A 27805-nucleotide genomic window follows, 5' to 3' on the forward strand; every position below is an offset into this window, starting at 1 on the left:
CCCTTTTCTTGCTTTTGAGTTGAAATGGATTCCTTATCATAGCGTATCGCAGATCTGATTTGAATCTCGTGTTGTTTGGTAACTTCTATGTAACATATCTCCACTCTTCTCTAATTCAGTGTAATTAAGCAAACATTTCTTTTTTATTTTAATTGGAGGCTAATTACAATATTGTGGTGGTTTTTGCCATACATTCACATGAATCAGCCATGGGTGTACATGTGTTCCCCATCCTGAACCCCCCTCCCCCCTCCCTCCCCATCCCATCCCTCAGGGTCATCCCAGTGCACCAGCCCTGAGCACCCTGCCTCATGCATGGAACCTGGACTGGCGATCTATTTCACATATGATAATATACACATTTCAATGCTTTTCTCTCAAATCATTCCACCCTTGCCTTCTCCCGTAGAGTCCAACAGTCTGTTCTTTGCATCTGTGTCTCTTTTGCTGTCTCGCATATAGGGTCATCATTACCATCTTTCTAAATTCCATATATATGTGTTAATATACTGTATTGGTGTTTTTCTTTCTGACTTATTTCACTCTGTATAATTGGCTCCAGTTTCATCTACCTTATTAGAACTGATTTAAATGTGTTCTTTTTGATGGCTGAGTAATATTCCATTGCGTATACGTACCACAGCTTTCTTATCCATTCGTCTGCAGATGGACATCTAGGTTGCTTCCATGTCCTGGCTATTCTAAACGTGCTGCGATGAACACTGGAGTACACGTGTCTCTTTCAATTCTGGTTTCCTTGGTGTGTATGCCCAACAGTGGGATTGCTGGGTCATATGGCAGTTCTAGTTCCAGTTTTTTAAGGAATCTCCACACTGTTCTCCACAGTGGCTGTACTAGTTTGCATTCCCACCAACAGTGTAAGAGGGTTCCCTTTTCTCCACACCCTCTCCAGCATTTATTGCATGTAGACTTTTTGAAAGCAGCCATTCTGGCCGGCGTGAGATGGTACCTCATTCTTAATCATGTCCTCTGCGCTGGGAATGCATGATTGAGTGAGATGCAGACAGTGCATCTGAGTGAGAGTTTTAAGAGCTCTCAGTCTGGGGAGAGGAGGGTGGAACACACACATACACACACCCCACACACACAGGCAATACTATGTGATAAAAATTCCACAATAATTATCAAATGCTAATAGAAATGGTATATAGCTCATTACCTCCAGACAGCTCCCTTAGAGACTTTGAGTGCCATGTGCCAGACATAGATTCGTCACTGAATTGGGGGCACCACAGTAAGGAGACTTCCATCTCACTTCTATGCCTGGCTTCTGAAAACTTTGTGGGTTTTGTTTCTGGTTTTTTTGTTTGTTTGTTTTTGAGGTGAGCTGACCTAAGAGCTGGTGTCTAAAGTGCAGCTGATGGGTAAGAAAGAATTTGTCCTCAGCTAAGGGAAAAATTATTCCAGGCAAGGGATGAACAAGGACAGGCTTGGAAGTTCAAATGTGTGTTTTTGATGAATCCTTAGGGGTCTGCTGTGGCTGGACTGTTGACTGCTCAGGGCAGGAAAGCAGAACTGGGTAGGACCTGGAGCCCCCATCTACCAATAGAATTCCCCTTGCTTGGCTCTCTGCGCTTTGCTTCTGGCTTTGTCTATACTGATGATTCTTTGGAACTTTGGGGAAGCTGTTTCCTCTGGTCTTCAATTAACTCCTCTATAAAGAGAGAGGGCTGAGTGACCCAATTTGTTCAATCCCTTCCAACCTGAAGAGTATGAGTTCTTTGAAGAAACTGCCCTACTTCTCTGCGTTCTTCTGTAGCCTTTGTGTGAAGAATTCTATCAGACTGAACACGCTGAGGAAGGTGTTTTGAATAAGAATAGAATCCTTACTTTCTTACTTGTTTTGGCCTCTTTCCCCCCGCCCCCTTCTTTTCGGTTAACTTGGTTAAGGCAGACTGCCGCTGGAACATACCTCAAGTCCCCTCTTACATATTTATAGATACATATCAGCATCCATATCGCTTTTGGGTAACCCTGGCTTGCCCTTTGGCTACAGGTGACAGGACCACAGTGCCTTCTGAACAACTTTTAGAAAGGGCTAAGCAAGTAACAGTGTAAAACCTATAACACAAATGGGGAGCATATTCATTATCAATGGAACCGCAGGTTTCTCTGGTCTACTTCAAATCTGAAAATAATCATATATTGTACTTGAATACAAAAGACAATTTAAAGTTAAAAAGCCCTTTCCTCGGATACAAAGTCAAGGATACTAGCTTATCCTTTCCAATTAATAAGTATTACAGCATTTTAATGGGAAAGGGTAAGCTGGTGTCCTTGACTTGGTATCTGAGTCAGGAAGATCCCTTGGAGAAGGGAATGGCAACCCACTCCTGTATTCTTGCCTGAGAATTCCATGGACAGAGGAGCTTGCCGAGCTACAGTCCATGGGGTCGCAGAGTCAGAGATAACTGAGTGACTAACACACACAGCATTTTAATGCACTTTGTATCCTTTAAAGTACTTTTACTTGTAGCAGTAGTTGGAATTTAGCACAGTTTTTGTGTTAAGCGCTTGACACTATTGTCAAGCACTATAGTGTGTTATAGGAATATTAGGATATAGTAGATGTGGACCTTGCCCTCACGAACATCACAGCAGATTTCACTATAACTTGAGCAGTATCTTACCATGACACTGAATACCAGCTTCAGCCTATTGTGATAAATAAGAATATTGTATGGGCATTTTAAGAGAATAGTGAAGAACCAACCAGCCCAGTGCAGGGATTGTGTAAAAGCTTTCTTAGAAGAAATGATGGTACCCAAAATTTGAAGGAGGAATAGGAGTTAGCTAAAAAAAAAAAAAAAAAATTAGAGAGGTCATTTTATCCAAACAGAATCGCCTAGATGAATGCAGAGTAATGTGAAACAGTCTGGTGATTATGGGGAACTAATATTACTAGAACATAAAATATATATTCAGTGGCAGTACCTGGGCAGGCGCAATGGATTGAAGGAAGGTCACAGAGGATGGCCTTGTATGCCATGAGAAGGAGCTTGGACTTACCTATAAGACATGGGAGTCACTGAAAGGTTTAACAGGTATGTGATAAAGTCAAGTTTTAGTTTTTCAGGTCCATTGCCTGGAGAATCCCAGGGACGGGGGAGCCTGGTGGGCTGCCATCTATGGGGTCGCACAGAGTCGGACATGACTGAAGCGACTTAGCAGCAGCAGCAGCAAGGTTTAAGGTAGACTTGATGGAGAACAAAATAGGAAGCAAGGATTAGCTGTCTGTGAAACAATGCAAATGAGATTGCTTTAGTAGGAAAATGGGAGAACAGGTTTGAGAAATGTCAAGGGGATAAAATCGGAAGAACCAGGTGATGGATTGGATTGACGGAAGAAGGAAGGGAGAGAGTCTTAGTTTCTATCTCCAGGAAGACTGCATGGATTGTGATGCTGTTAATTAAGCCATGGAACATAGGAAAAGAGAGATTGGGATGGAAGTCTGTGCTGTAATAAATATATTTGGTCTCTGTCTCCAGTTTCTGGCACAGAGTCCCAGATTGGAATTTCCTGATAGGAAGGAGTGTCCCTTGTTATTCATAACGATGCCTTTTGATCACACCTGAGTCTATGCTAATGAGATGGTTTAGGGCAGTACACCTAGATAGCCTCAGGATGGGGCTGGCCACCAGCAAGGCCAGGTGATTAGAGGTTGGGAGCTTTTGACCCCATCCAGGCCTCCTAGGAGAGGAGGGAACCAAGAGATTAAGCAATATAATAAGATTTGATGCACTTGATTGATGAACACATCAAGAGAGGACATGGGAACTCCACACACCCCCATACCCTGCCCTGTGCAACTCTTCCATCTGGCTCTCCTTGAGTCATCTTGTATAATAAAAGAGTAAATGTAAGTTAAGCATTCCCCTGAGTTCTATGAGCCATTCTAGCAAAGTATCAAACCTAATGGGGGAGGAGAGAGGTGTCCTAGAAACCTCTGATTTATGGACACTTGGCTTGGGATTTGCAGCTGGCATCTGAAGTAGAGACAGTCTTAAGTAGAACTAAGCCCTTAACCTATGAGATTGGATCCAACTGTGGGTCGTTAGTGCCAGAATTGAACTGGATTGTTGGATATCCAGTTGGTATCTGGAGAATCAGAGAATTGGTTGTTGGTGTCAGAAAATACCCCAGAAGGTCAGAGCTGGGACACAGAGCTGGAAGATGCCAGCATAGAAGTGATAGCTAAAATCCAGTGGATGGAATTTCCCAGTGGATAGAATTTTCCCAGTGGATGGAATGGATGGAATTTCCCAGTGGAGCGAAGAGGACCAAAGAGAGAACCTAGGAATGATGCTACGTTGAGATAAAGGTCAAAGAAGAGGCTGCAAAGGTGATGGAGAATAAATAGTATAGCAGAAAATAAGGCAAAAGCAAACAAACTGAATGGTATAGAAACAGGAGGGAAAAAAAGCAAGAGAAGGGAAATCTCAAGATCCAGTCAACAATGAGAGGTGCCACCAATAGCAGCATTGAGAGAACTCCTTATATGCCATCGGCAATTAGCAATGGAAAGATTGCTGGTGAACTTTGCCAGAGAAACATTAGTGAAGCAATGGGAGTGGAGGCCAGACTGTAGTGGAGTGGGTTAATGGGAAGTGTGGAAACAGACCCAGCATGGGTAGACCATGGCTTTGACAGCCTTGGCTGAGAAGTGAAGGAAAGACAGGAAGGTAACCTTAGGAAGTGAGAACAAAATAAGATTTTGGCTTTTTTGATGGAGAGCTTTGTGAGCCTGCATATTAATTAGGAGAAAGAACCAGCAAAGGGGAAAAGATGAAAATGTGGCCCAAAGGTAGAATAAGAACAAGCCCAGAGGTATCAGAAAGTGGGCTTGAACATCAAGAAGAGAGAAACTTTCTTCTGAAACTGGAGGAAGGTATGGTGCAGTAGATGCAGGTTTGGGTGATTGTAGTCAGGGGAAGACATGCCCTTGTCTGAATACTTCAGTTTTCAATTGACTCAGCACGGTGATAAGGGAACCCCTTTCATCCAAACGTATGAACTGTGTTTGGTTAGGGACTTAAGAGCCTGGAGAATGTTTGGCACACAAGTTGAGGGAATAGGAGAGAACTGCCGAGGGCCCAGCTGACAACAAATGTACCAGCCCACCGTAAGGGCTAATTTCTCCCCCTTTAACAGTGTGCAGAGCTGGTCTTGGGGTATTTGGGCTGAATGGCTGTGCAAAAGAATGGGCATAACTGGAAACTAAAGGTGATCAGTCATGTGTGTGTATATATGTGTGTGGGGTCTGAGCTGCTTCAAGAAATAAATCCAGAAGGGATTGATTCAACTAGAAGAACATGGAAATATCGAGGACTGTAGTCTGTGTGAGGCCAAAAAGTACATGAGGTGGGAACTGGAGAGATTACAGGCTGAGAGTAGAAAGTTGGAGATATCCTAATTTCTGGATGATCCCATTTCTGGATGGAGCAATCTGAATAATGATGAAAGCAAGACACTGGTGGTGGTTTATTCTGTTCTGTGCGTGGGTGCTTAGCTGTGTCCAACTTTTTATAAGCTTTTAGACTGTAGCCCTCTGTCCATGGGATTTTTTCAGGTCAGAATACTTGAGTGGGTTGCTGTGTCCTCCTCCAGGGGATCTTCCTGACCCAGGGATCTAGCGCATGTTTCCTGCTTTGCAGGCAGATTCTTTACTACTGATCTACTGGGAAATTGTGAAGTGAAAAAAAAGGTCACTGGACTTAATGCCAAGTTGTTGGATGCCATCCCTCGTGAACGTTGAACTTTGAAGTATCAATGTGTCAACGTTCTCGAGAAACAGAACATGACCGGTATGTTAGAGGATGAAAGCAATAAGGAACTAGGTCAGTGTAACTCATAGGAGGTTGGACCTTCTGTATGCTGAGCATAGGTAAAAATTAATTTCAGTTTTTAAAATCAAGTAAGCTAACAAAGTTAGAAAAAAGAGTATTCAATAAGTTAATTATCTGAAATATTTTAAAAATTAACAGCAGAAACTAACACACCATTTTAAGTCAACTATAGTGAAAGTGAAAGTTGCTCAGTTGTGTCTGACTCTTTGTGACCTCAAGAACTCTACAGTCCATGGAATTCTCCAGGCAAGAATACTGGAGTGGGTAGTCTTTCCCTTGTCCAAGGGATCTTCCCAACCCAGGGATCGAACGCAGGTCATCCACAATGTAGGCAAATCTTCACCAACTGAACCACCAGGGAAGCCCAATAATACTGAAGTGGGTAGCCTATCCCTTCTCCAGTGGATCTTCCTGACCCAGGAATTGAACCACAGTCTCTGGCATTGCAGGTGGATTCTTTACCAGCTGAGCTGTCAGGGAAACCCTTTAAGTCAACTATAAGCCAATAAAATGTTTTTAAAGAATCAATTACTTTCTAACAAAGCTAATTTGAAAAGTAAACTGGAGGAAGAAAAGACTCAGAGCTGAAAACTTCCAGATAGATGTTAGATCTTAAAGTAAAACTATATACCTACTAAAGTGAAAGTGAAAGTTGCTCAGTCATGTCCAACTGTTTGCAACCCCATGGACGATATAGTATTTATATACCTCAGTATTTACATCAGTCATCATTTTGAAATAAGCTTCTTCAAAACCCTATTTAAGATGTAAAGAACTTTTAAACAATATCTTAGCGAAAGTCACTCAGTTGTGTCTGACTCTTTGTGACCCCATGGACTCTTAATAGTCCATGAAATTCTCCAGGCCAGAATACTGGAATGAGTAGCCTTTCCCTTGTCTAGGGGATCTTCCCAACCCAGGGATCGAACCCAGGTCTCCCTCCTAGCAGGTGGATTCTTTACCAGCTGAGCCACAAGGGAAGCCCAGACAACATCTATGATTATTGTAAGTTCCTCTTCATTTTCTGCCATAAGGGTGGTGTCATCTGCATATCTGAGGTTATTGATATTTCTCCCAGCAATCTTGATTCCAGCTTATGCTTCATCCAGCTGGCATTTCACATGATGTACTCTGCATATAAGTTAAATAAGTAGGGTGACAATATACAGGTTTGACATATTCTTTTCCCAGTTTGTAACCAGTCCATTGTTCCATGTCTGATTCTAACTGTTGCTTCTTGACCTGCATACAGATTTCTCAGGAGGCAGGTAAAGTGGCCTGGTATTCCCATCTCAATTTTCCACAGTTTGTTGCTATCCACACAGTCAAAGGCTTTAGCATAGTCAATGAAGCAGAAGTAGATGTTTTTCTGGAATTCTCTTGCTTTTTCTGTCATCCAACTGATGTTGGCAATTTGATCTCTGGTTCCTCTGCCTTTTCTAAATCCATCTTGAACATCTGGAAGTTCTCGGTTCACATATAGTTGAAGCCTGACTTGGAGAATTTTGAGCATTACTTTGCTAGCGTGTGAGATGAGTGCAATTGTGCAGTAATCTGAGCATTCTTTGGCATTGCGTTTCTTTGGGATTGGAATGAAGACTGACCTTTTCCAGTCCTGTGGCCACTGCTGAGTTTTCCAAATTTGCTAGCATCTTTTAGGATTTGAAATAGCTCCACTGGAATTCCATCACCTCCACTAGCTTTGTTTGTAGTGATGCTTCCTAAGGCCCGCTTGACTTCACATTCCAGGCTGTCTGGCTCTAGGTGAGTGATCACACCATCATGGTTATCTGGGTCATGAAGATCTTTTTTGTACAGTTCTTCTGTGTATTCTTGCCACCTCTTCTTAATCTCTTCTGCTTCTGTTAGATCCATACTCTTTCTGTCCTTTATTGTGCCTATCTTTTCATGAAATGCTCCCTTGATATCTCTAACTTCCTTGAAGAGATCTCTAATCTTTCCCATTCTGTTGTTTTCCTGTTTCTTTGCATTGTTTAATTAGGAAGGTTTTCTTATCTCTCCTTGCTATTCTTTGGAACTCTGCATTCAGATGGGTTTATCTTTCCTTTTCTCCTTTGCTTTTCACTTCTCTTCTTTTCTCAGCTATTTGTAAAACCTCCTCAGACAACCATTTGCCTTTTTGCATTTTTTGGGGGGGATGGTTTTGATCACCGCCTCCTGTACAATGTTACAAATCTCTATTCATCGATCTTCAGGCACTCTGTAAGATCTAATCCTTTCAGTCTAGTTGTTACTACCACTGTGTAAGGGATTTGATTTAGGTCATACCTGAATGATCTCTAGTGGTTTTCCCTTCTTTCTTCAGTTTAATTCTGAATTTGGCAATAAGGAGTTCGTGATCTGAGCCACGGTCAGCTCCTGGTCTTGTTTTTGCTGACTGTATAGAGCTTCTCCATCTTATTTTTGCTCTGTTTTTTTTTACACCATGCATGCTAAGTCGCTTCAGTTGTGTCCGACTCTGTGTGACCCCATAGACAGCAGCCCACCAGGGTCCTCCGTCCACAGGATTCTCCAGGCAAGAATACTGGAGTGGGTTGCCATTTCCTTCTCCTTTTAAACCATAAATCAAAGCAAAAAAAAAAAAGGAAACAACCAGTAATTTTGTCTACCAAGGAATTTTAGATAGTGCATTTAACTAATATAGAAACTTGATTCCTAAAGTATTATTACACATTCATCAGTAAGGGGGATTATTTTTCCAGAAGTACTTTTTTGTGCTGATAAATTAACCATTCTCCTCCAGTCCTCATCATACAGTTGCTGGTTTAAATAAAAAAACAAGTCAGTTGTTTTCCACTCAGCTCAGTAATCTTGGCTTGGTTGACACTCAACTCAGCAGTTTCAAGATTTTAATAATTTTAAGACTTCAAGGGGTCTGAAGGTGGGCTAAGAACGTGCATTTTCACAAGACCCTCCCCTAACCACAGATGGGTCTGAGACAGAAGGTCCTTAGGTCCCACTTTGAGAACCACTAATTGTAGACTGATCTTACCAGAAACTGTATGGCTCAGGCACACCTAAAATATACACCCTGGAGGAGAGAAACATTTTTTGGCCTAATTTGTCTTCTCAGTCTTGGTTTTGGTATGTGTTGTTTTAGTCTGTGTATTTGTGTCCCAAGCCCCGAGTTCCATTAGTTAGTTAAAAGAAAATAGGATCCAGGCCAAACCTTGAGGACAGAGTCCTCCCACATCCACTTTCACATCTCTCTTCTCTTGCGTTTCCAAAGTCACCCTCTACCCAGTCACCTACTGCTGTCCCCGTGGAGATGTTGACACAGTGATGACTTTGACCTTGCTGTGGTGGAAAGACGCCCTCAGTTACTTCATATATCAGTAGGTTCATCAGTACCATTTTTCTGGATTCCACATATATATATATATATGTATGTATATATATGTGTGTGTGTGTAATTCTGTATATATATTAATATGTAGATCAATCTCGAGTCCATATGTATATTAGTATACAATATTTGTTTTTCTCTTTCTGACTTACTTCATTCTGTATAACAAGCTCGAGGTTCATCCACCTCAGTTCGACTCAAATTCGTTCCTTTTTGTGGCTGAGTTTTTTGCATTGTGTATAGTACCACAACTTTTTTATCTGTTCATCTATCAGTAAACATCTAGGTTGCTTCCATGTCCTGACTGTTGCAAATAATGCTGCAATGAACATTGGGGTGCGTGTGTCTTTTTCAGTTATGATTTTCTCAGGGTATGTGCCAAGTAGTGAGATGGCTGGGTCATAGAGTAGTTTTAGTCCTAGTTTTTTATGGAACCTATATACTGTTCTCCACAGGGGCCGTATCAGTCTGCATTCCCACCAACAGTGCAAAAGGGTTCCATTTTCTCCACACCCTCTCCAACATTTATTGTTTGTAGCTTTTTTGATGATGGCCATTCTGACGTGTGTGAGGCAGAATCTAGTGGTTTGAGAGTGCTACTCTTTGCACCTAGGACTCCAGATTGTGTTTCAAACCTCCATCCAGCTTGCTTTTTATATGGTGCAGAATTGACACTCTTCTGTGTTCAGGAGGTGTGGCCTAACCCTGTAAATTCTCAAAGGCAGAGGAGCAGGTGTGTGGGAAAGCCCAGACAGTCTCGGTGCCAGGACAACCCGGGGCTTCACTGACACCTACTGTTGATGGGTCAGAGGAAATGGCGGTTGAACTATCACGTCACCAACTGTGTCTGCTCTGCTCAGGTTTCTCTCGAGGCTATCCTTTGGATGTGAGCTGGGGAAGGTTGGAGAGGAGCAGCTGCTGCATGAGGCGCAGGCAGGCTACAGGCGTGACTCCATGGTCCCACCTAGAGTTACGGTAGCTCATTCAATTGGATGCTCTTTGCTCATAATTATAGCTTGCTTCATGTTGACGCATGTAATTTTGAATCTCTTTTCCTTCACCCCCAAGAAAACCTAATCTGGCCCACATATTGAGATTAGGAAATTTCATGTCTGTTTCTTGCTCTTCCCAGAGTAGCCAGGGCAGCTAGGCTCCCAAGAGAAAAGGTACCCCTAGCAAGTAAAGATTCCAGGGTGGGTACCTTCTACTGCTAAGCTGGTGACAGCCACGTGGACTCATACAGGAAATGTGAACTCTCCCAGATCCCATATTGGATGCTCAAATATCCAGTTCTGTTTAGAGATGATTCAGTTCCTAGAGTCCTAAAAACTGGACAGCAGGAAAAATAATTTTCTCTACCCTTCTGAGTTCTTAGCTATATATATGTATACATATATATAGGTTCTGAGACACCTGTAATACAAGACAGATTAACAGTTCAGTCTCTCAGTCGTGTCCGACTCTTTGCAACCCCATGAACCGCAGCACGCCAGGCCTCCCTGTCCATCACCAACTCCCGGAATTCACTCAAACTCATGTCCATCGAGTCGGTGATGCCATCCAGCCATCTCATCCTCTGTTGTCCCCTTCTCCTCCTGCCCCCAATCCCTCCCAGCAACAGAGTCTTTTCCAGTGAGTCAACTCTTCACATGAGGTGGCCAAAATATTGGAGTTTCAGCTTCAACATCAGTCCTTCCAATGAACACCCAGGACTGATCTCCTTTAGGAGAGACTGGTTGGATCTCCTTGCAGTCCAAGGGACTCTCAAGAGTCTTCTCCAGCACCACAGTTCATAAGCATCAATTCTTCGGTGCTCAGCTTTCTTTATAGTCCAACTCTCACATCCATACATGACCACTGGAAAAACCATAGCCTTGACTACACCCTTTGTTGGCAAAGTAATGTCTCTGCTTTTAAATATGCTATCTAGTTTGTCATAACTTTCCTTCCAAGGAGTAAGCGTCTTTTAATTTCATGGTTGCAGTCACCACCTGCAGTGATTTTGGAGCCCCCAAAAATAAAATCTGACACTGTTTCTACTGTTTCCCTATTTCCCATGAAGTGATGGGACCAGATGCCATGATCTTAGTTTTCTGAATATTGAGCTTTAAGCCAACTTTTTCATTCTCCTCCTTCACTTTCATCAAGGTGCTTTTTTGTTCCTCTTCACTTTCTGCCATAAGGGTGGTGTTATCTGCATATCTAAGTTTATTGATATTTCTCCCGGCAATCTTGATTCCAGCTTGTGCTTCTTCCAGCCCAGCGTTCCTCATGATGTGCTCTGCATATAAGTTAAATAAGCAGGGTGACAATATACAACCTTGACGTACTCCTTTTCCTATTTGGAACCAGTCTGTTGTTCCATGTCCAGTTCTAACTGTTGCTTGCTGACCTGCATACAGGTTTCTCAAGAGGCAGGTCAGGTGGTCTGGTATTCCCATCTCTTTCAGAATTTTCCACAGTTTATTGTGATCCACACAGTCAAAGGCTTTGGCACAGTCAATGAAGCAGAAATAGATGTTTTTCTGGAAATTTCTTGCTTTTTCGATGATCCAGCAGATGTTGGCAATTTGATCTCTGGTGCCTCTGCCTTTTCTAAAACCTGCTTGAACATGTGGGAGTTCACGGTTTACGTATTGCTGAAGCCTGGCTTGGAGAATTTTGAGCATGACTTTACTAGTGTGTGAGATGAGTGCAAGTGTGCAGTAGTTTGAGCGTTCTTTGGCATTCCCTTTCTTTGGAATTGGAATGAAAACTGACCTTTTCCAGTCCTGTGGCCACTGCTGAGTTTTCCAAATTTGCTGACATATTGAATGCAGCACTTTCACAGCATCATCTTTCAGGATTTGAAATAGCTCCACTGGAATTCCATCACCTCCACTAGCTTCGTTCATAGTGATGCTTCCTAAGGCCCACTTGACTTCACATTCCAAGATGTCTGGCTCTAGGTGAGTGAACACACCATTGTGATTATCTGGGTCGTGAAGATTTTTTTGTACAGTTCTTCTGTGTATTCTTGCCACCTCTTCTTAATATCTTCTGCTTCTGTTAGGTCCACACCATTTCTGTCCTTTATCGAGCCCCTCTTTGCATGAAATGTTCCCTTGGTACCTCTAATTTTCTTGAAGAGATCTCTAGTCTTTCCCATTCTATTGTTTTCCTCTATTTCTTTGCATTGATCACTGAGGAAGGCTTTTTTATCTCTCAAGAGAAAAACAAAGAGAAGTTTATTAACAGGTACAATTCGTGTATACATGGGAGATTCCCCAAGGGAAAATGAGTAACTCCTGGTGGTTGTAGAATTCAGGATTAAATGCCATCTTAATAAAGAAAGAGGAGAGAGGATATAGTCCTCCCAGGAGAGAGTAAGTGATTTTTAGGAAAGATGAAGGGCCCATAGAATAGAGGGGAGGTATTATAGTTGTGACAGAATTTGTCTGGGTGTGGTATAAGCTCCGAGTCTCCTCTCTGTGATGAAGTCAGTCCTCCCTGGTTGATGAAACTTGGGGAGGGGATTTATGACAGTTGAGTTCCTCTGGGAGAATCTGTCTTTAGGCAGACATGAGGCATTCAGAGAAAGCCCCTCCCTGCATTTGCTGTTCTTCAGGTACCTACAAGTAGCTCAAAATCGTTATATAATGCCAAATTGACATCTTTTAGGGTAGCATGGTCTGCTACTCTTCAATAATAATTCATAGTGCTAGAGATTTCCCTGGCGGTCCAGTGGTTAAGACTCTGTGCTTCCACTGCAGGGGGTACAGGTTCAATCCCTGGTCAGGGAACTAAGATCCTACACACCGAACAGCGTGGCAAAAAAAAGAAAAAAAAAAGAAATTGTCTTCCACCCTGAAATAATAAAGTGTTTATTCTAAAAAAAACAATAATTTATAATGCCAAAACCTTCCCTGAAGAACAGCTAGATTTCACGTGTTTTTTAGTTAATTACAATTAGTTAACTAATCTTTTTTTGAGTGTTACTGGTATTATGTTTATCTTTTTTGAAAAAGTGCTTGTCTTTTACAGCTACATATTCATTACAGATGTGAAGAAAATGTGGTTTTTTGTTGCACAAAAATATGAAGTGGGAGGAATGGACAGAGATACAGGTGAAGCAAGATACTCATCTGTGCTATGAGTAGATAAATCATTCTTCTGCCTACCTTATTTCATAACATTTTCATAATAGGTGGTTGGAAATTTTTGCAATCATTTATGGAAGTAAGTGAAAGGGTACTTTTAATTACTCAGCTATGATGTAAATTGGGCTTTCCTGGTAGCTCAGCTGGTAAAAAATCTGCCTGCAATGCAGGAGACCCCTGTTCGATTCCTGGGTTGGGAAGATGCCCTGAGAAGGGTTAGGCTACCCACTCCAGTGTTCCTGGGCTTCACTGGTGGCTCAGTTGGTGAAGAATTTACCTGCAATGCGGGAGACCTGGCTTCGATCCCTGGTTGGGAAGATCCCCTGGAGCAGGGCATGGCAACCCACTCCAGTTTTCTTGCCTGGAGAATCCCCATGGATAAAGGAGTCTGGCGGGCTGCAGTTCATGGAGTTGCAAAGAGTTAGACACACCTGAGCAGCTAAGCACAGCACAACACATGATGTAAATTATTAACCCCAAGATGTAGAGAGTCCGAGTTTTTCTAATGAAATCTATGCCTGATCTTCAAAAATTGCCACTATTCCTCTTGTCAGTGCCACCTAGCTTCATTGGTCAAATAGAAAAATGCATACATTTTCTAAACTCCTTTATGCCCCCCCCTTTTTTTTTAATGAAAAAAGAATATGTTTTCTAAAATCAAGTTTGATGTGATAGAGAGCAACTCTGTGCAGTATTGCTTGTAACACATGCTGTGGAAGGGAGGATCTGGTGTGGATGTGAGAAAGTCAGGCTCTTATTGAGACACTGAAATATGATAAACATCCCTTATGAAGATGCCACTCCCAGAAACCATGCATTGGGTTACTCTTAGAAAGTCACAGCATTGATTCCTCTCCTTGAGCCTTAATCCAGTTCAGAGGTGTAAAATGAAGAAAAGCAATCCTGTTCTCTTTCTGTTTCTTAGAATCTGCAATAACCAAGCATTGCCCTTTAAACTCTTAAAGTAAAGCCACATAGGGTGTAACAGCCCCTCCCAGCTGTATGACAGCTCATTTGCCCTTCCTTAGGCTGACTCCATTACCTTTCACCCAGTTTGGAAGGAAGGAATGGGGAAGCTTCCTCAATGGAAATGTTTCTTCTCTGCCCCCAACATTTGCAGGTTCAGTTTGTCCGATCTTTGTCTGGCAGGCTTGGAAAGGCAGGCTATGGCCTCACTGAAACTGCTCTTGATTAGTTTTAATCTAAGTTTGCCAAACATGACCCAGCCTCCAGCAGAAATATTCCCTGTTCTTTCCCAATTCACAGTGGAGTATATCACTTCTTATTGCTATTTATAAGGCCTGTGTAGTTAAAAAGGGTTCTGGGCTAGAAATAAGATACCTGGCCTCAGTTGTGATATAAGGAACATGAAATGAATAGAGTCCCCCTCCCTGACCCCCACCCCCACATCCCATACAGAGATAGATAATACCCAGGCCCTGCCCTCCGGGGGTTATGATCTAAGAGTAAAGGTGAACACATAGTAGCCCATTCATAATTCTTAAACCCCATATTAAAGCATGCAGTTTCCATGGCAGTCATACCTTTTAGGGGATAGGGAGAATCATTAAGTAAAGGAGGGTTGGTTCTCAGGGCACAGAGAGGATTGGGGAAGGCTTCCTGTAGGAGGAGACCCCAGCCAGAGCTAAATCCTGGAAGATGACCAGTGCTTGCCGGAACCATGAAAGAAGGCTAGGGCAGTCTGAGCACAGGGCAGGACAGAACATGGCAAGAGGGTGAATGCCAGTGAGGAGGCTCCAGATTGCAGAATGCCTCCTGTACTCAACTTCAGTTTTATCCTGTAGGCAGTGGAGAACAAAAAAGCTTTTAAATGAGGCGAGGTTGGGGAGATGATGTGAATATTATAGTGTATTTGGGCTTTTCAAAAATCACAGGACAATGTGATCTTCCACACAGATGGAAGGAGAAAGTGTTGGATATCATTCAGATGAGGTGGGGAAGTTTAGGGGTCTGGACAGGAGACACTGAGGACCCTAACTAACCCAGTAGAACTGGGAAAGAGCAGGAGGGGTCATAACTGGAATATGTTAACAACGTAAAATCCACAGGGCTTGGTGTCTGACTAGCTTTGGTAGGAGACGGACAGTCAAAGTATTAGAACTATGGAGGTTCCAGTCACTCAGATTGTTCTTCGGTCACTCGAGGCTCTCATCTCAGTTTCCTTGTTTGTGAGATTTGGATAATACCTGTATTACATATCTGCCTCGTAAGGTTGGCATGAGGCCTAGTATGGCATGGTGGTGTGGGTGTGAATGCTCTGAGAACATTGCAAGGGTAATGTCATCTGGAAAATCCACTGGGAGGGTGTGGCACAGAATAGGGGAGGATTCAAGAATAGATACTTTCCAAAGCAACATATGTTTTAGCACAGGTAGAGAAAATGCATATTTGTAGTGGGAGAGATAAAGGATAGGAAATAAGGATATCAGATATAAGATTTATTAGACTTTTACTGTTTATTTCCTTGAAAGAGGTACTCATTATTATGTATAAATTACATTAATTATAATCATTTCTTTTCAACAGAGTTCCTAGTTCTACAATTATTCCATATTTTGATGCATATATCAATTATATATTATATAATACATGATATTATACAGCATATAATATGTACTATTTATGATATTTTATGATATTAATAATCATATATGATATATTACTTATATATATTATATAATTATGGAATTCCACATTGAAATAACTAAAAATGTACTCTTTTATTTTCACCATAGGGTAGCATAAACTGTTCTTCCCTTAAGTATATCTAGTTTGGAAGTGTTTTGGTTAAACCAAAGCCTTTTACAGAAAACTGTTTTCTCTAATGTAGAGTTTTCCCATTTTTTAAAAAGTGATAGTCTCTCTCTTCTTTAGAAATTGAGTCCCATTACTTTTTCATTAGGAAGAAATCCTGAGTTTCAGTAATACTATCTAGCATTCAAGCAGAGAGAATTTTCATCTGTGGTAATGACATCCATAAGGTCCCATGTCCATTTTCATCACTGGGGATGATGTGGCATTTCCCAGTGACCTCTGGGAAATTCCCGTGTGCTCCATCCTGAGCTGTTCTCATACACATGTAGTTCTGCACCTTGAGATCAGAATACAGGACAGTGAGACAGTGGTTCTGCCAGTTTTAAGTGGGGGAATCAAAGGAGAAATAAGTTTCTAGATGGCTCTCTGGTACTATTTTGGATTCTTGTGGCAACTTTTAACTCTGCTGCAATGCCTACGTACCTTGGTCTTTCAGCTCTCTCTCGTTTGATCTTTTCTCCTCCTCCCCTACATGAAACAGAAAGATAGAGTTCCAGGAAATGAAGGGTGTAAGAGGAAAGAAAACACTTAAGTCATCACAGATGGCCACCAGGGTAGTAGGAGACAGCTCATATCTCCAGTGCTTCCAGTCCAAACACCTCCTGCAATAGCTAAGGGCCGGAGGAGCATAGCTGGTCTCCTTAGGGACCAGGATTCCTGAAAACAAAGCAAATGTTTCTCTCTTCCCTAGTCGGCTTCTAAATGGCCTTGTAGTTTTACAGTTTTCTTTAACCTTAAATGTTACTGTGCTATTCATAGGTAAAATATTCCCTTCTGGCTAAATACATGCATTTCTGGCATGGTACATTCTGTCTCTCTGTTGCTGTCCAGATAAAAGTTATTACTGTAGGTATGGTAACAAGAGAAGGGAAGTCTAACTCAAAAGGAATTTCTGTGAGCATAAAACAGTTTTCTACCAATGCAGTTTACTCAGACTCCATCTCTTTAAGGTGTCTCTCCCTCCTCTTCCTTTTCCCATTTACCACCTGGACCTCATTGCTTCTCTTTCCTGGAAGAGTGCCTCTAAAATGGAACTCCCTAACATGACTCTCTTCCAGTACCCACGTATCAGAAAATACCCATCAGTCTTCTTAGGAGTAGCATTTTCATAAAGCTGAGCCTCGTTTCAGGAGTCCGTGGCAGGGCTCTGGTAATCTCTTGCAGACTCAGAACTCCTCTGCTCAGCTGCACCCTCATCCCTCCAGGCTTGCGTACAGCACCTCAGACACCCAGTTCTTTGTAGTCCTACTCACCTCCGAGATTCTAACACGACAAAAACCTTCTCATTGGCATTCCTGATATACAAAGCACTTGTTCTTTTTTTTCTCCTTCTTTGCATACTGTAAAGTTTTTATGACTTTGCCTGAAATCCTCATCCTCCCAGTTCTTGATCCTCTGTTCCTTTAAAATGGAGCTCCAAACTAATCTGCTCTGAGAAGGATTCCACTTACTTCTGAAAAACCCAAAATAGAGGTCTTAACATTTTTTTTTAATTCTGGATTTTAATGGGGTTGTCTTGACAGTGGGTTTAGTTTTCTTCTGTGTGTGGTTAATCTACAGTTCTCAAGGCAAGAATACTGAAGTGGTTTGCCTTTCGAAAACTAAGATCATGGCATCCGGTCCCATCACTTCATGGCAAATAGATGGGGAAACAGTGGAAACAGTGTCAGACTTTATTTTTCTGGGCTCCAAAATCACTGCAGATGGTGATTCCAGCAATGAAATTAAAAGACGCTTACTCCTTGAAAGGAAAGTTATGACCAACCCAGACAGCATATTAAAAAGCAGAGACATTACTTTGCCAACAAAGGTCCGTCTAGTCGAAGCTATGGTTTTTCCCGTGGTCATGTATGGATGTGAGAGTTGGACTATAAAGAAAGCTGATCACCAAAGAATTGATGCTTTTGAACTGTGGTGTTGGAGAAGACTCTTGAGAGTCCCTTGGACTGCAAGGAGGTCCAACCAGTCCATCCTAAAGGATATCAGTCCTGGGTGTTCATTGGAAGGACTGATGTTGAAGCTGAAACTCCTGTACTTTGGCCACCTGATGCGAAGAGCTGACTCATTGGAAAATACCCTGATGCTGGGAAAGACTGAGCACAGGAGGAGAAGGGGACAACAGAGAATGAGATGGCTGGATGGTATCACCAACTGGATGGACATGAGTTTGGGTGGACTCCAGGAGTTGGTGATGGACAGGGAGGCCTGGTGTGCTGCGGCTCATGGGGTCACTAAGAGTCGGACACGACTGAGCGACTGAACTGACTGAATCTACAGTACCTGAGTAATTTCCAGTCTTATTTGATATTTATGATCTTTTGAATGTTTGCCATAATAGCTGAAAATTTCTTAATCCTGTGTTGTTGTTTAGTTGCTGAGTTGTGTGTGACTCTTTGTGACCCCACCGACTATAGGCCGCCAGACTCCTCTGTCCTTGGGATTCTCCAGGCAAGAATACTGGAATAGGTTGCAATTTCCTGAATTTCATGCCCTACCTGAAATTTTCATTCTTATCTTTCTGTTTTGGTAAGTTTCTCATTACACTTTTAAAAATCTAGGTCTTTCCCAAACACTTCCTTCTGGCCAAAGCCTTAATTAAATAGATTTCCTTTAACATATCTTAGGTATATTAAAAGTGTCAGTTGGTGGAAGAACACTTTCAAAACAAGAGTAGAGATAGAAATACAAAAAAATATTTAAAGTCCTTGCCCCTGGGAAGATTATTAGTTTGAAGGAGATATATAGTTTAGAAACTTTTGTTAGCATGAGCAATGTACTATACAAAATCCCGTTTACATGCTGAGGGTGTAAATAACAAAACAGAGCTATCAGCACCATCAATCTACCTTTACTGGAAATTGGAAAAGTCAATTGCTGTCTCCTTGATCCATTTTCTTGTCACTTTCTTTTGTTGTTTTCTAGTTGTACTTGGCCTCAAAATACCACTGTTGTTAAGTTATTTAGTTTGATTATGATTTTGCTTACAATTGTTGTTTCTTCCAACAATGAAGACAGTCAGTTTTCATATATTTCAAATTATTACTCACCTAACTCATAATCAGTTTGAGAGATAAGTTTGCACACAATGCTGAATCAATGAAAGGAAAAGACGACTTTTTTTCCTCCCTCTTCCACCTTCAGCCTGGTCCTCTTCCAACAGGATTTAAAATCACACTTGGGAAGGAGTTTTCTACATAGTTCTTGAGATTAAGCTCAAGCCCCTTTTCCAATGCTGATTATTGTTCTGAACTTTATACATACTCAAAGTTGTCCAGTCAATGAATAGTAATTACATATTTTTTTTATGTCCAGACATTAGAGGTAAAGAGATAGGGGCTAATATCAAGAGGGACATGTCCTGGGCATGGAGCAATGAATAGTTGTGGGTCGTTAGGAGGGAGCAGAAAGGACAGTCTAGGCTAGACGAGTCAAGAGCAATACACAGAGGAAGGATGGAACACATAAGCAAGGCTATGGACTTCCCTGGTGACTTAATCAGTAAAGAATCCGCCTGCAATGCAGGAAACCCTGGTTCTATCTCTGGGTGGGAAGATCCCCTGGAGAAATGAATGACAACCCACTTCAGTATTCTTGCCTAGAGAATCCCATGGACAGAGGAACCTGGCAGGCTACAGTCCATGGGGCTGCAAGAGTCAGAAACAACTTAGCAACTAAACCACAGTGATGAGAGGACCAACATGACTGGAATGGAGGAATCGTTTTAGAAAGTAGAGAGAGACTGCAAAACTCTGGAGAGTCTTGACTCACATCCAGATGCCTCGTTCTGAGGCTCAATAGGAAGCTGTTGTTAGTTCTGGAACAGGGGCGTGACACAATGGAGGCAGTGTCTCAGGGGGATGAATGGGGCATTGATGCCCCAGAAGACTTGGAGAGGGAGACCCTGGAGATCACCGCGGTGTGTCTCTAAGGTTGAGGGGACATGTCTGCAGCTTCATCTCTTCTCTACTGTTAGCTTCGTCTTAAAGCAGTGACAGAAGCCCTTGCGGGTGGCTTTTTAAAAATAAAAACATAAGCCAGTTTGAGTTGGGCTTCTGTTCCTTCAGAATCAAAATCTTGATATTTGAACACACTTTGAAGTTATGTGAGTTACCTTAGGCTTTGAAAGAAAATCAAGGAAAACAGAATTCAGTTCAGTTCAGTCACTCAGTCATGTCCGACTCTTTGCGACCCCATGGACTGCAGCACGTCAGGCTTCCTTGTCCATCACCAACTCCCACAGCTTGTTCAAACTCATGTCCATCGAATCAGTGATGCTGTCCAATCATCTCATGCTCTGTCATCCCCTTCTCTTCCCACCTTCAATCTTTCCTAGCATCAGGGTCTTTTCAAATGAATCAGTTCTTCATATCAAGTGGCCAAAGTATCAGAGTTTCAGCTTCAGCATCAGTTCTTCCAATGAACATTCAGTACTGATTTATTTAGGATTGACTGGTTGGATCTCCTTGCAGTCCAAGGGACTCTCAAGAGTCTTCTCCAACACCACAGTTCAAAAGCATCAATTCTTTGACGCTCAGCTTTCTTTATAGTCCAACTCTCACATCCATACATGACTACTGGAAAAACCATAGTTTTGACTAGATGGGCCTTTGTTGGCAAAGTAATGTCTTTGCTTTTCAATATGCTGTCTAGGTTGGTCATAGCTTTTCTTCCAGGGAGCAAGCATCTTCTAATTTCATAGCTGCAGTCACTATCTGCAGTGATTTTGAAGCCCCAAAAAATAGTCTGTCACTGTTTCCATTGTTTCCCCATCTATTTCCCATGAAGTGATGGTACCAGATGCCATGATCTTTGTTTTCAAAATGTTGAGTTTTAAGCCAGCTTTTTCACTCTTCTCTAACTGTCATCAAAAGGCTCTTTAGTTCTTCTTCGCTTTCTGCCATAAGGGTGCTGTCATCTGCATATCTGAGGTTATTAAGATTTCTCCCAGCAGTCTTGATTCCAGCTTGTGCTTCATCCAGCCTGGCATTTCGCATGATGTACTGTACATATAAGTTATACAAGCAGGGTGACAATATACAGCCTTGACATACTCCTTTTCCTATTTGGAACCAGTCTGTTGTTCCATATCCAGTTCTAACTGTTGCTTCCTGACCTGCATACAGGTTTCTCAAGAGGCAGATAAGGTGGTCTGGTATTCCCATCTCTTTAAAAATTTTCCAGTTTGTTGTGATCCGCACAGTCAAAGGCTTTGGCATAGTCAGTAAAGCAGAAGTAGATGTATTTCTGGAACTCTCTTGCTTTTTCAGTGATCCAAAGGATCAATTTGATCTCTGGTTCCTCTGCCTTTTCTAAATCTTATGCCTCTTGAACAGCACAAACAAAACCTTATGCATACCAGGACCCAGGAGAAAGGCGCTGTGACCCCACAAGAGACTGACCCAGACTTCCCCGTGAGTGTCTGAGATTCTCCAGCGGAGGTGTGGGTCAGTGGTGGCCCCCCTGAGCAGGATAGGGGGCACTGAGTGCAGCAGTGCATGCGCCAGCCATTATCTTCATTGCCTCCACCAGAGTTTACCCTCAGGTCAAACAACAGGAAGGGAACACAGCCCCGCCCATCAACAGAAAATTGGATTAGATTTACTGAGTGTGGCCCCACCATGAGTACAAGATGACTGTTTTCCCCTCAGTCAGTCTCTCCCATCAGGAAGCTTCCATAAGCCTCTTATCCTTATCCATCAGAGGGCAGACAGAACGAAAACCACAATCACAGCAAAGAAAGAAAGTGAAAATGAAGTTGCTCAGTCATATCTTTGCAAGCCCATGGACTGTAGCCTACCAGGCTCCTCCATCCATGGAATTTTCCAGGCAAGAGTACTGGAGTGGGTTGCCATTTCCTTCTCCAGGGGATCTTCCCAACCCAGGGACCAAACCTCGGTCTCCCGCATTGCTGGCAGACACTTTACCATCTGAGCCACCTGGGAAGCCACAGTCACAGAAAACTGATCAAACAGATCACGTGGACCGCAGCCTTATCTAACTTGGTGTAACTATGGGCCATGCCATGTAGGGCCACCCAAGACAGTTGGGTCATGGTGGAGGGTCCTATTAAATAAAACGTGGTCCACTGGAACAGGGAATGGCAAACCACTTCAGTATTCTTGCCTTGAGAACCCCATGAACAATATGAAAAGGAAAAAGGATAGGAAATTGAAAGATGAACTCCCCAGGTCGGTAGGTGCCCAGTATGCCACTGGAGAACAGTGGGGAAATAATTACAGAAAGAATGAAGAGACGGAGCCAAAGCAAAAACAACACCCAGTTGTGGATGTGACTGCTGATGGAAGTAAAATCCGATGCTGTAAAGAACAATGCTTCATAGAAACCTGGAACATTAGGTCCATGAATCAAGGCAAATTGGAAGTGGTCAAACAGGAGATGACTAGAGTGAACTAAAATGGACTGGAATGGGTGAATTTAACTCAGATGACCATTATATCTACTACTGTGGGCAAGAATCCCTGAGAAGAAGTGGAGTGGCCATTATAGTCAACAAAAGAGTCCAAAATGCAGTACTTGGATGCAATCTCAAAAACGACAGATTGATCTCTGTTCGTTTCCAAGGCAAACCGTTCAGTATCACAGTAATCCAGGTCTATGCCCCAACCAGTAATGCTGAAAATAGAATTGGGAGTAGGTATAAAGGTAGGAATGAATCACGTGATTGTTTATGGAACCAGGTTAAAGGGCTATGTTGGGGCCAGTTGGTGGTCTGTGCTTAGCCATTCCTCCAGCCCTGATATTGCAGCTAAGATTTAGAGTTTCCCTGATAGCTGAGTTGGTAAAGAATCTGCCTGCAATGCAGGAGACCCTGGTTCAATTTCTGGGTCGGGAAGATCCACTGGAGAAGGGATAGGCTACCCACTCCAGTATTCTTGGGCTTCCCTTGTGGCTCAGCTGGTAAAGAATCTGCCTGCAATGCAGGAGACCTAGGTTTGATCCCTGGGTTGGGAAGATCCCCTGGAGAAGGGGAAGGCTACCCACTCCAGTATTCTTGCCTGGAGAATTCCGTGGACTGTATAGTCCATGGGATCACAAAGAGTTGGACATGACTGAGCATCTTTCACTTTCACTCCCTATGGCAGTGTGCTTGGGACTCAACAGAAATCATTTCCAACTGACAGAAACCTTCCTCTGTGAAGACAGTATCTTTTCGTTGTTGTTCCCTGGGCTCTGCTGGTTTTCATATATAGTTTTTTACCTGTTACCATATATGTCTATTATATGGCAAACTAGATTTGCAAAATCACTCCCACAAAACTACGGTTCTTCTTGTGTTCCCTGTAACTATCCCTGGTGGTGCTGATCTTCTCCACTCCCCAGATAACCTTTGGGTTATCTTGGATGTTCCTCTCCATTGCTTGTTCTCCCACTCGATCTGGTGTTATCTCTCAATTATCTCTCCAGTGTCTGCCTCTCTGGAGGTCAAACTCCTTCCCCATCTGCCTTTCTGTTTTCTCACCATCTCCAGCCCCCACCTGCACCCATTCCCTGTTCTCATACATTGATGCGAGTGTAACCCTCCATGAGCACGTGTATCATCAAGCCCCTTGTGATGTATGTGCCAGAAGAGGTAAGCACTGAGTAATATCTCATCTTCATCGTTTCATTCCTTCAGTCTAAAAATCTTTATTTGCCAACCAAATAAAGTCTAAACACAGCCCTCTCTCATTAAGAACCAAACTTAACAACAGTTTTATTTGCTTCTTTCTGCTGCCTTACTCCAGAAAAAAAAACAGCTAAGTTTTTCATCTGCCTCCCCAATAACTTTTAACTGGGCTTGATTTTAGTGGTAGTGTTACTTCATTACCTATAAAAATGTGTGCATCCTGTTCTTTCTTGCTTGCTAATTCTCTGCTTTCTCTCAGCTTCCTGTTTTGATGGAACCTACGTGTCAGCTCATTTATACTAACTTCCCTGCTTGCCTCTCTTCCGGCATATCACTTTCTCCTTCCTATTTTCATGGATTTGCCTCTTAAACACCCTGACCAAAACATCTTGTGAAATTAACTTGACTCCCAACTTTTTAGGATAAGAAGTTAGGAACCTCTGCTGTTCTTTTACCTCTTTACCGCTCATGATTTTTGTTTAATAATACCTTCTCCTTTTTTTTCTTTCTGTTTAGAATTCCTATTCATTTGATATAGAAGTACCTGGCTTAAACATGTCTTGTTTTCCCTCTCACTTTTTCTCTTTTCAAATTTCTGTATCTTGATGCTATTTTCCAACCCTTTGATTACATAAATAGGTCTCATTCAGTTCAGTTCAGTCGCTCAGTCGTGTCCGACTCTGCGACCCCATGGACTGCAGCACACCAGGCCTCCCTGTCCATCACCAATTCCTGAAGTTTACTCAAACTCATGCCCATTGAGTCGATGATGCCATCCAACCATCTCATCCTCTGTCATCCCCTTCTTCTCCCAGCTTCATTCTTCCCAGCATCAGGGTCTTTTCAAATGAGTCAGCTCCACATCAGATGGCCAAAGTATTGGAGTTTCAGCTTCAACATCAGTCCTTCCAATAAATATTCAGAACTGATCTCCTTTAGGATGGACTGGTTGGATCTCCTTGCAGTCCAAGGGACTGTCAAGAGTCTTCTCCAACACCACAGTTCAAAAGCATCAATTCTTTGGTATTTAGCTTTCTTTATGGTCCAACTCTCACATCTATACACGACCACTGGAAAAACCATACTCTTGACTAGACTGACCTTTGCTGGCAAAGTAATGTCTCTGCTTTTTAATAAGCTGTCTAAGTTGGTCATAACTTTCCTTCCAATGAGTAAGCATCTTTTAATTTCATGGCTGAAGTCACCATCTGCAGTGATTTGGGAGCCCAAAAAAATGAAGTTTGCCGCTGTTTCCACTGTTTTTCCATCTATTTGCCATGAAGTGATGGGACTGGTTGCCGTGATCTTTGTTTTCTGAATGTTGAGCTTTAAGCCAACTTTTTCACTCTCCTCTTTCACTTTCATCAAGAGCCTCTTTAGTTCTTCTTCACTTTCTGCCATAAGGATGGTGTCATCTGCATATCTGAGGTTATTGAGATTTCTCCCAGCAATCTTGATTCCAGCTTGTTCTTCATCCAGCCCAGCATTTCTCATGATGTACTCTGCATATAAGTTAAATAAGCAAGGTGACAATATACAGCCTTGACATACTCCTTTTCCTATTTGGAACCAGTCTGTCATTCCATATCCAGTTCTAACTGTTGCTTCCTGACCTGCATACAGGTTTCTCAAGAGGCAGATAAGGTGGTCTGGTATTCCCATCTCTTTCAGAATTTTCCACAGTCTATTGTGATCCACACAGTCAAAGGCTTTGGCATAGTCAATAAAGCAGAAGTAGATATATTTCTGGAACTCTCTTGCTTTTTCGATGATCCATAGTTCAGCAGGCACTTGTCTATCAGATCTAGTTCCTTAAATCTATTTCTCACTTCCACTGTATAGTCATAAGGGATTTGATTTAGGTCATACCTGAATGGTTTAGTGGTTTTCCCCACTTCAATTTAAGTCTGAATTTGGCATTAAGGAGTTCATGATATGAACCACAGTCAGCTCCCAGTCCTGTTTTTGCTGACTGTATAGAGCTTCTCCATCTTTGGCTGCAAAGAATATAATCAGTCTGATTTCGGTATTGACCATCTGGTGACGTCCATGTGTAGAGTCTTCTCTTGTGTTGTTGGAAGAGGGTGTTTGCTATGACCAGTGCATTCTCTTTGCCCTGCTTCATTCTGTGCTCCAAGGCCAAATGTGCCTGTTGCTCCAGGTGCTTCTTGAGAACGGGAAGGAAAGGAGAGAAAGTCGCGTGTTGCCCTTTATGGGGACGGCAGCACTCCAACAGAGGGAACAGCCAGTGCACAGATTTTCTTGTGGGAGCATGAACTGAGGAAAGGGGGTTCGAGGAATCCGGAGGGGCAGAGAGGGCAGCTCGGGAAGTGCTTTGTAGGCTGTTAAGGATTTGAACTCAATCCTTTTGCATAATACTGTGGTCTGTTTTATGAGTTCTGTCTTCTCTCTGAAGATATTAATTAGTAGGTTTTGGGTTTCTGTCTTTCTTGTTTGCGTGTTTATTTTCTTCTGTTCTCTGAAGTCAGTTTTCTAGGGGTTTTACCTTCTTGTTGGTTTTCCTGGTCTTTTCTTTAAGACTTCAGATTTTCTTCAAGGGTCTAGCAATCCTTTGCTGTCATTTAATATTTAAGAATGAGGGATTGGTGGGCGCTGGGGGGTCAGATGAGGAATCAGAGTAGTTCAGTAGAACATGGATAGGGTGTTGGTACTTCGCTTGGGACCACTTTGTTCAAAATGGAAAGAAGAGAAGGGATTTATTCTGGGGTTTCAGCCTCCTTACTAGGTACCTTGATTTTCTGCTGCTAAGTTATTCATTTTTTTAAATTGACAACCTTTCAAGGGCGAGGATGGGATGATTTGGAAGAATGGCATTGAAACATGTATATTATCATATGTGAAACGAATCACCAGTCCAGGTTCGATGCATGAGACAGGGTGCTTGGGGCTGGTGCACTGGGATGACCCAGAGGGATGGGATGGGGAGGGAGGTGGGAGGGGGGTTCAGGTTGGGGAACACACGTACACCCGTGGCGGATTCATGTCGATGTATGGCAAAACCACTACAATATTGTAAAGTAATTAGCCTCCAATTAAAATAAATAAATTTATATTTAAAAAAAAATAAATTGACAACCTTTCTAATTTTTTTTTTTCTCACAGGCTGAGTAGCTGACTCTCTGACATTTTGGTGTGGAGGTCGGGCGGGGGGTGGTGGCGAGGTGGAGAATGGGCAGAGATTTTGAGCACCCACACACACACCTTTAATTTTGTTTAATGTTTTCCACACTTCTTATATCGTCCTGTTGTAGCAGCTTATTGGACTCTCAGAAACAACTTACTGTCCTCTTATCTTCCACTGGTGCCCAAATTCTAAAATACGGCTTCCTCTGCTTTGCCACAGGAGCTCATGTTGTACTTCGCTTTCATTTTCCAGGTGTATGGGGAAATCACTCTTCTGTGGATGGTCTCCCACCATTATTGTAAGCAGGATTATTATTTCTCATTTTAACAGAAGCCTGTCAGGTTTCATCACAGGTTTTTCTGAAACCAAAGAATGCTATGTTTTTGCTATGCTTTTGTTTTTAAAATCTGCCAGTAAGCCTATCAAGAAAAAAGGGAGTTAATTTGTCATTAATGTTTTATTTTAATGTTATGCTGACCTCTAATATCCATTTAACTTTTCTAAATGTTTATTTATTTAAAAACTCAATTCTAGGATATTGCCAAGAATTTGGTGATGCAGTTATGATCAGAATTGTTTTCCCTAAATGTTTCTAACGGCAGCCCATCAAAAAAAATTGGCAAAATGTACATACAAACAGCTAAGTTGCAAAACAGGAAATAAAGAACAGACATGTGAAAATACACTCAACCTTACTCATCAGAAGAGAAATGTAAATCAAATCAAAACTATAATGGGATTTTTTTTTTTTTACCTCTCACATTTGTAGAGATCAAAAATTTTAACAGTTTAAAAAAAAAAACTTTTAACACTAGTCATTTGTAA

At 42.2% G+C, this 27805-nt stretch overlaps 1 protein-coding gene across 4 annotated transcripts in view; it reads left to right on the top strand.

Moving 5' to 3' along the window:
* The window catches only part of GRAMD2B (GRAM domain containing 2B), a 73910-nt gene that overhangs the window by 12431 nt on the left and 33674 nt on the right, over positions 1-27805 (top strand). Inside the window, exon 2 of one of the 4 annotated variants that reach the window (XM_088838811.1) lies at positions 9118-9223. The exons of the other annotated variants lie outside the window; for them this stretch is intronic. Coding sequence (XP_088694937.1) covers positions 9118-9223 — 106 coding nt within the window. The remainder of the gene's footprint in view (positions 1-9117; positions 9224-27805) is intronic. 4 annotated transcript variants of the gene reach the window in all.

The sequence above is a fragment of the Moschus berezovskii genome, chromosome 8, assembly GCF_049115385.1.
Source record: "Moschus berezovskii isolate FMDL1 chromosome 8, NW_MosBer_1.0, whole genome shotgun sequence".
Lineage (NCBI taxonomy): Eukaryota > Metazoa > Chordata > Mammalia > Artiodactyla > Moschidae > Moschus > Moschus berezovskii.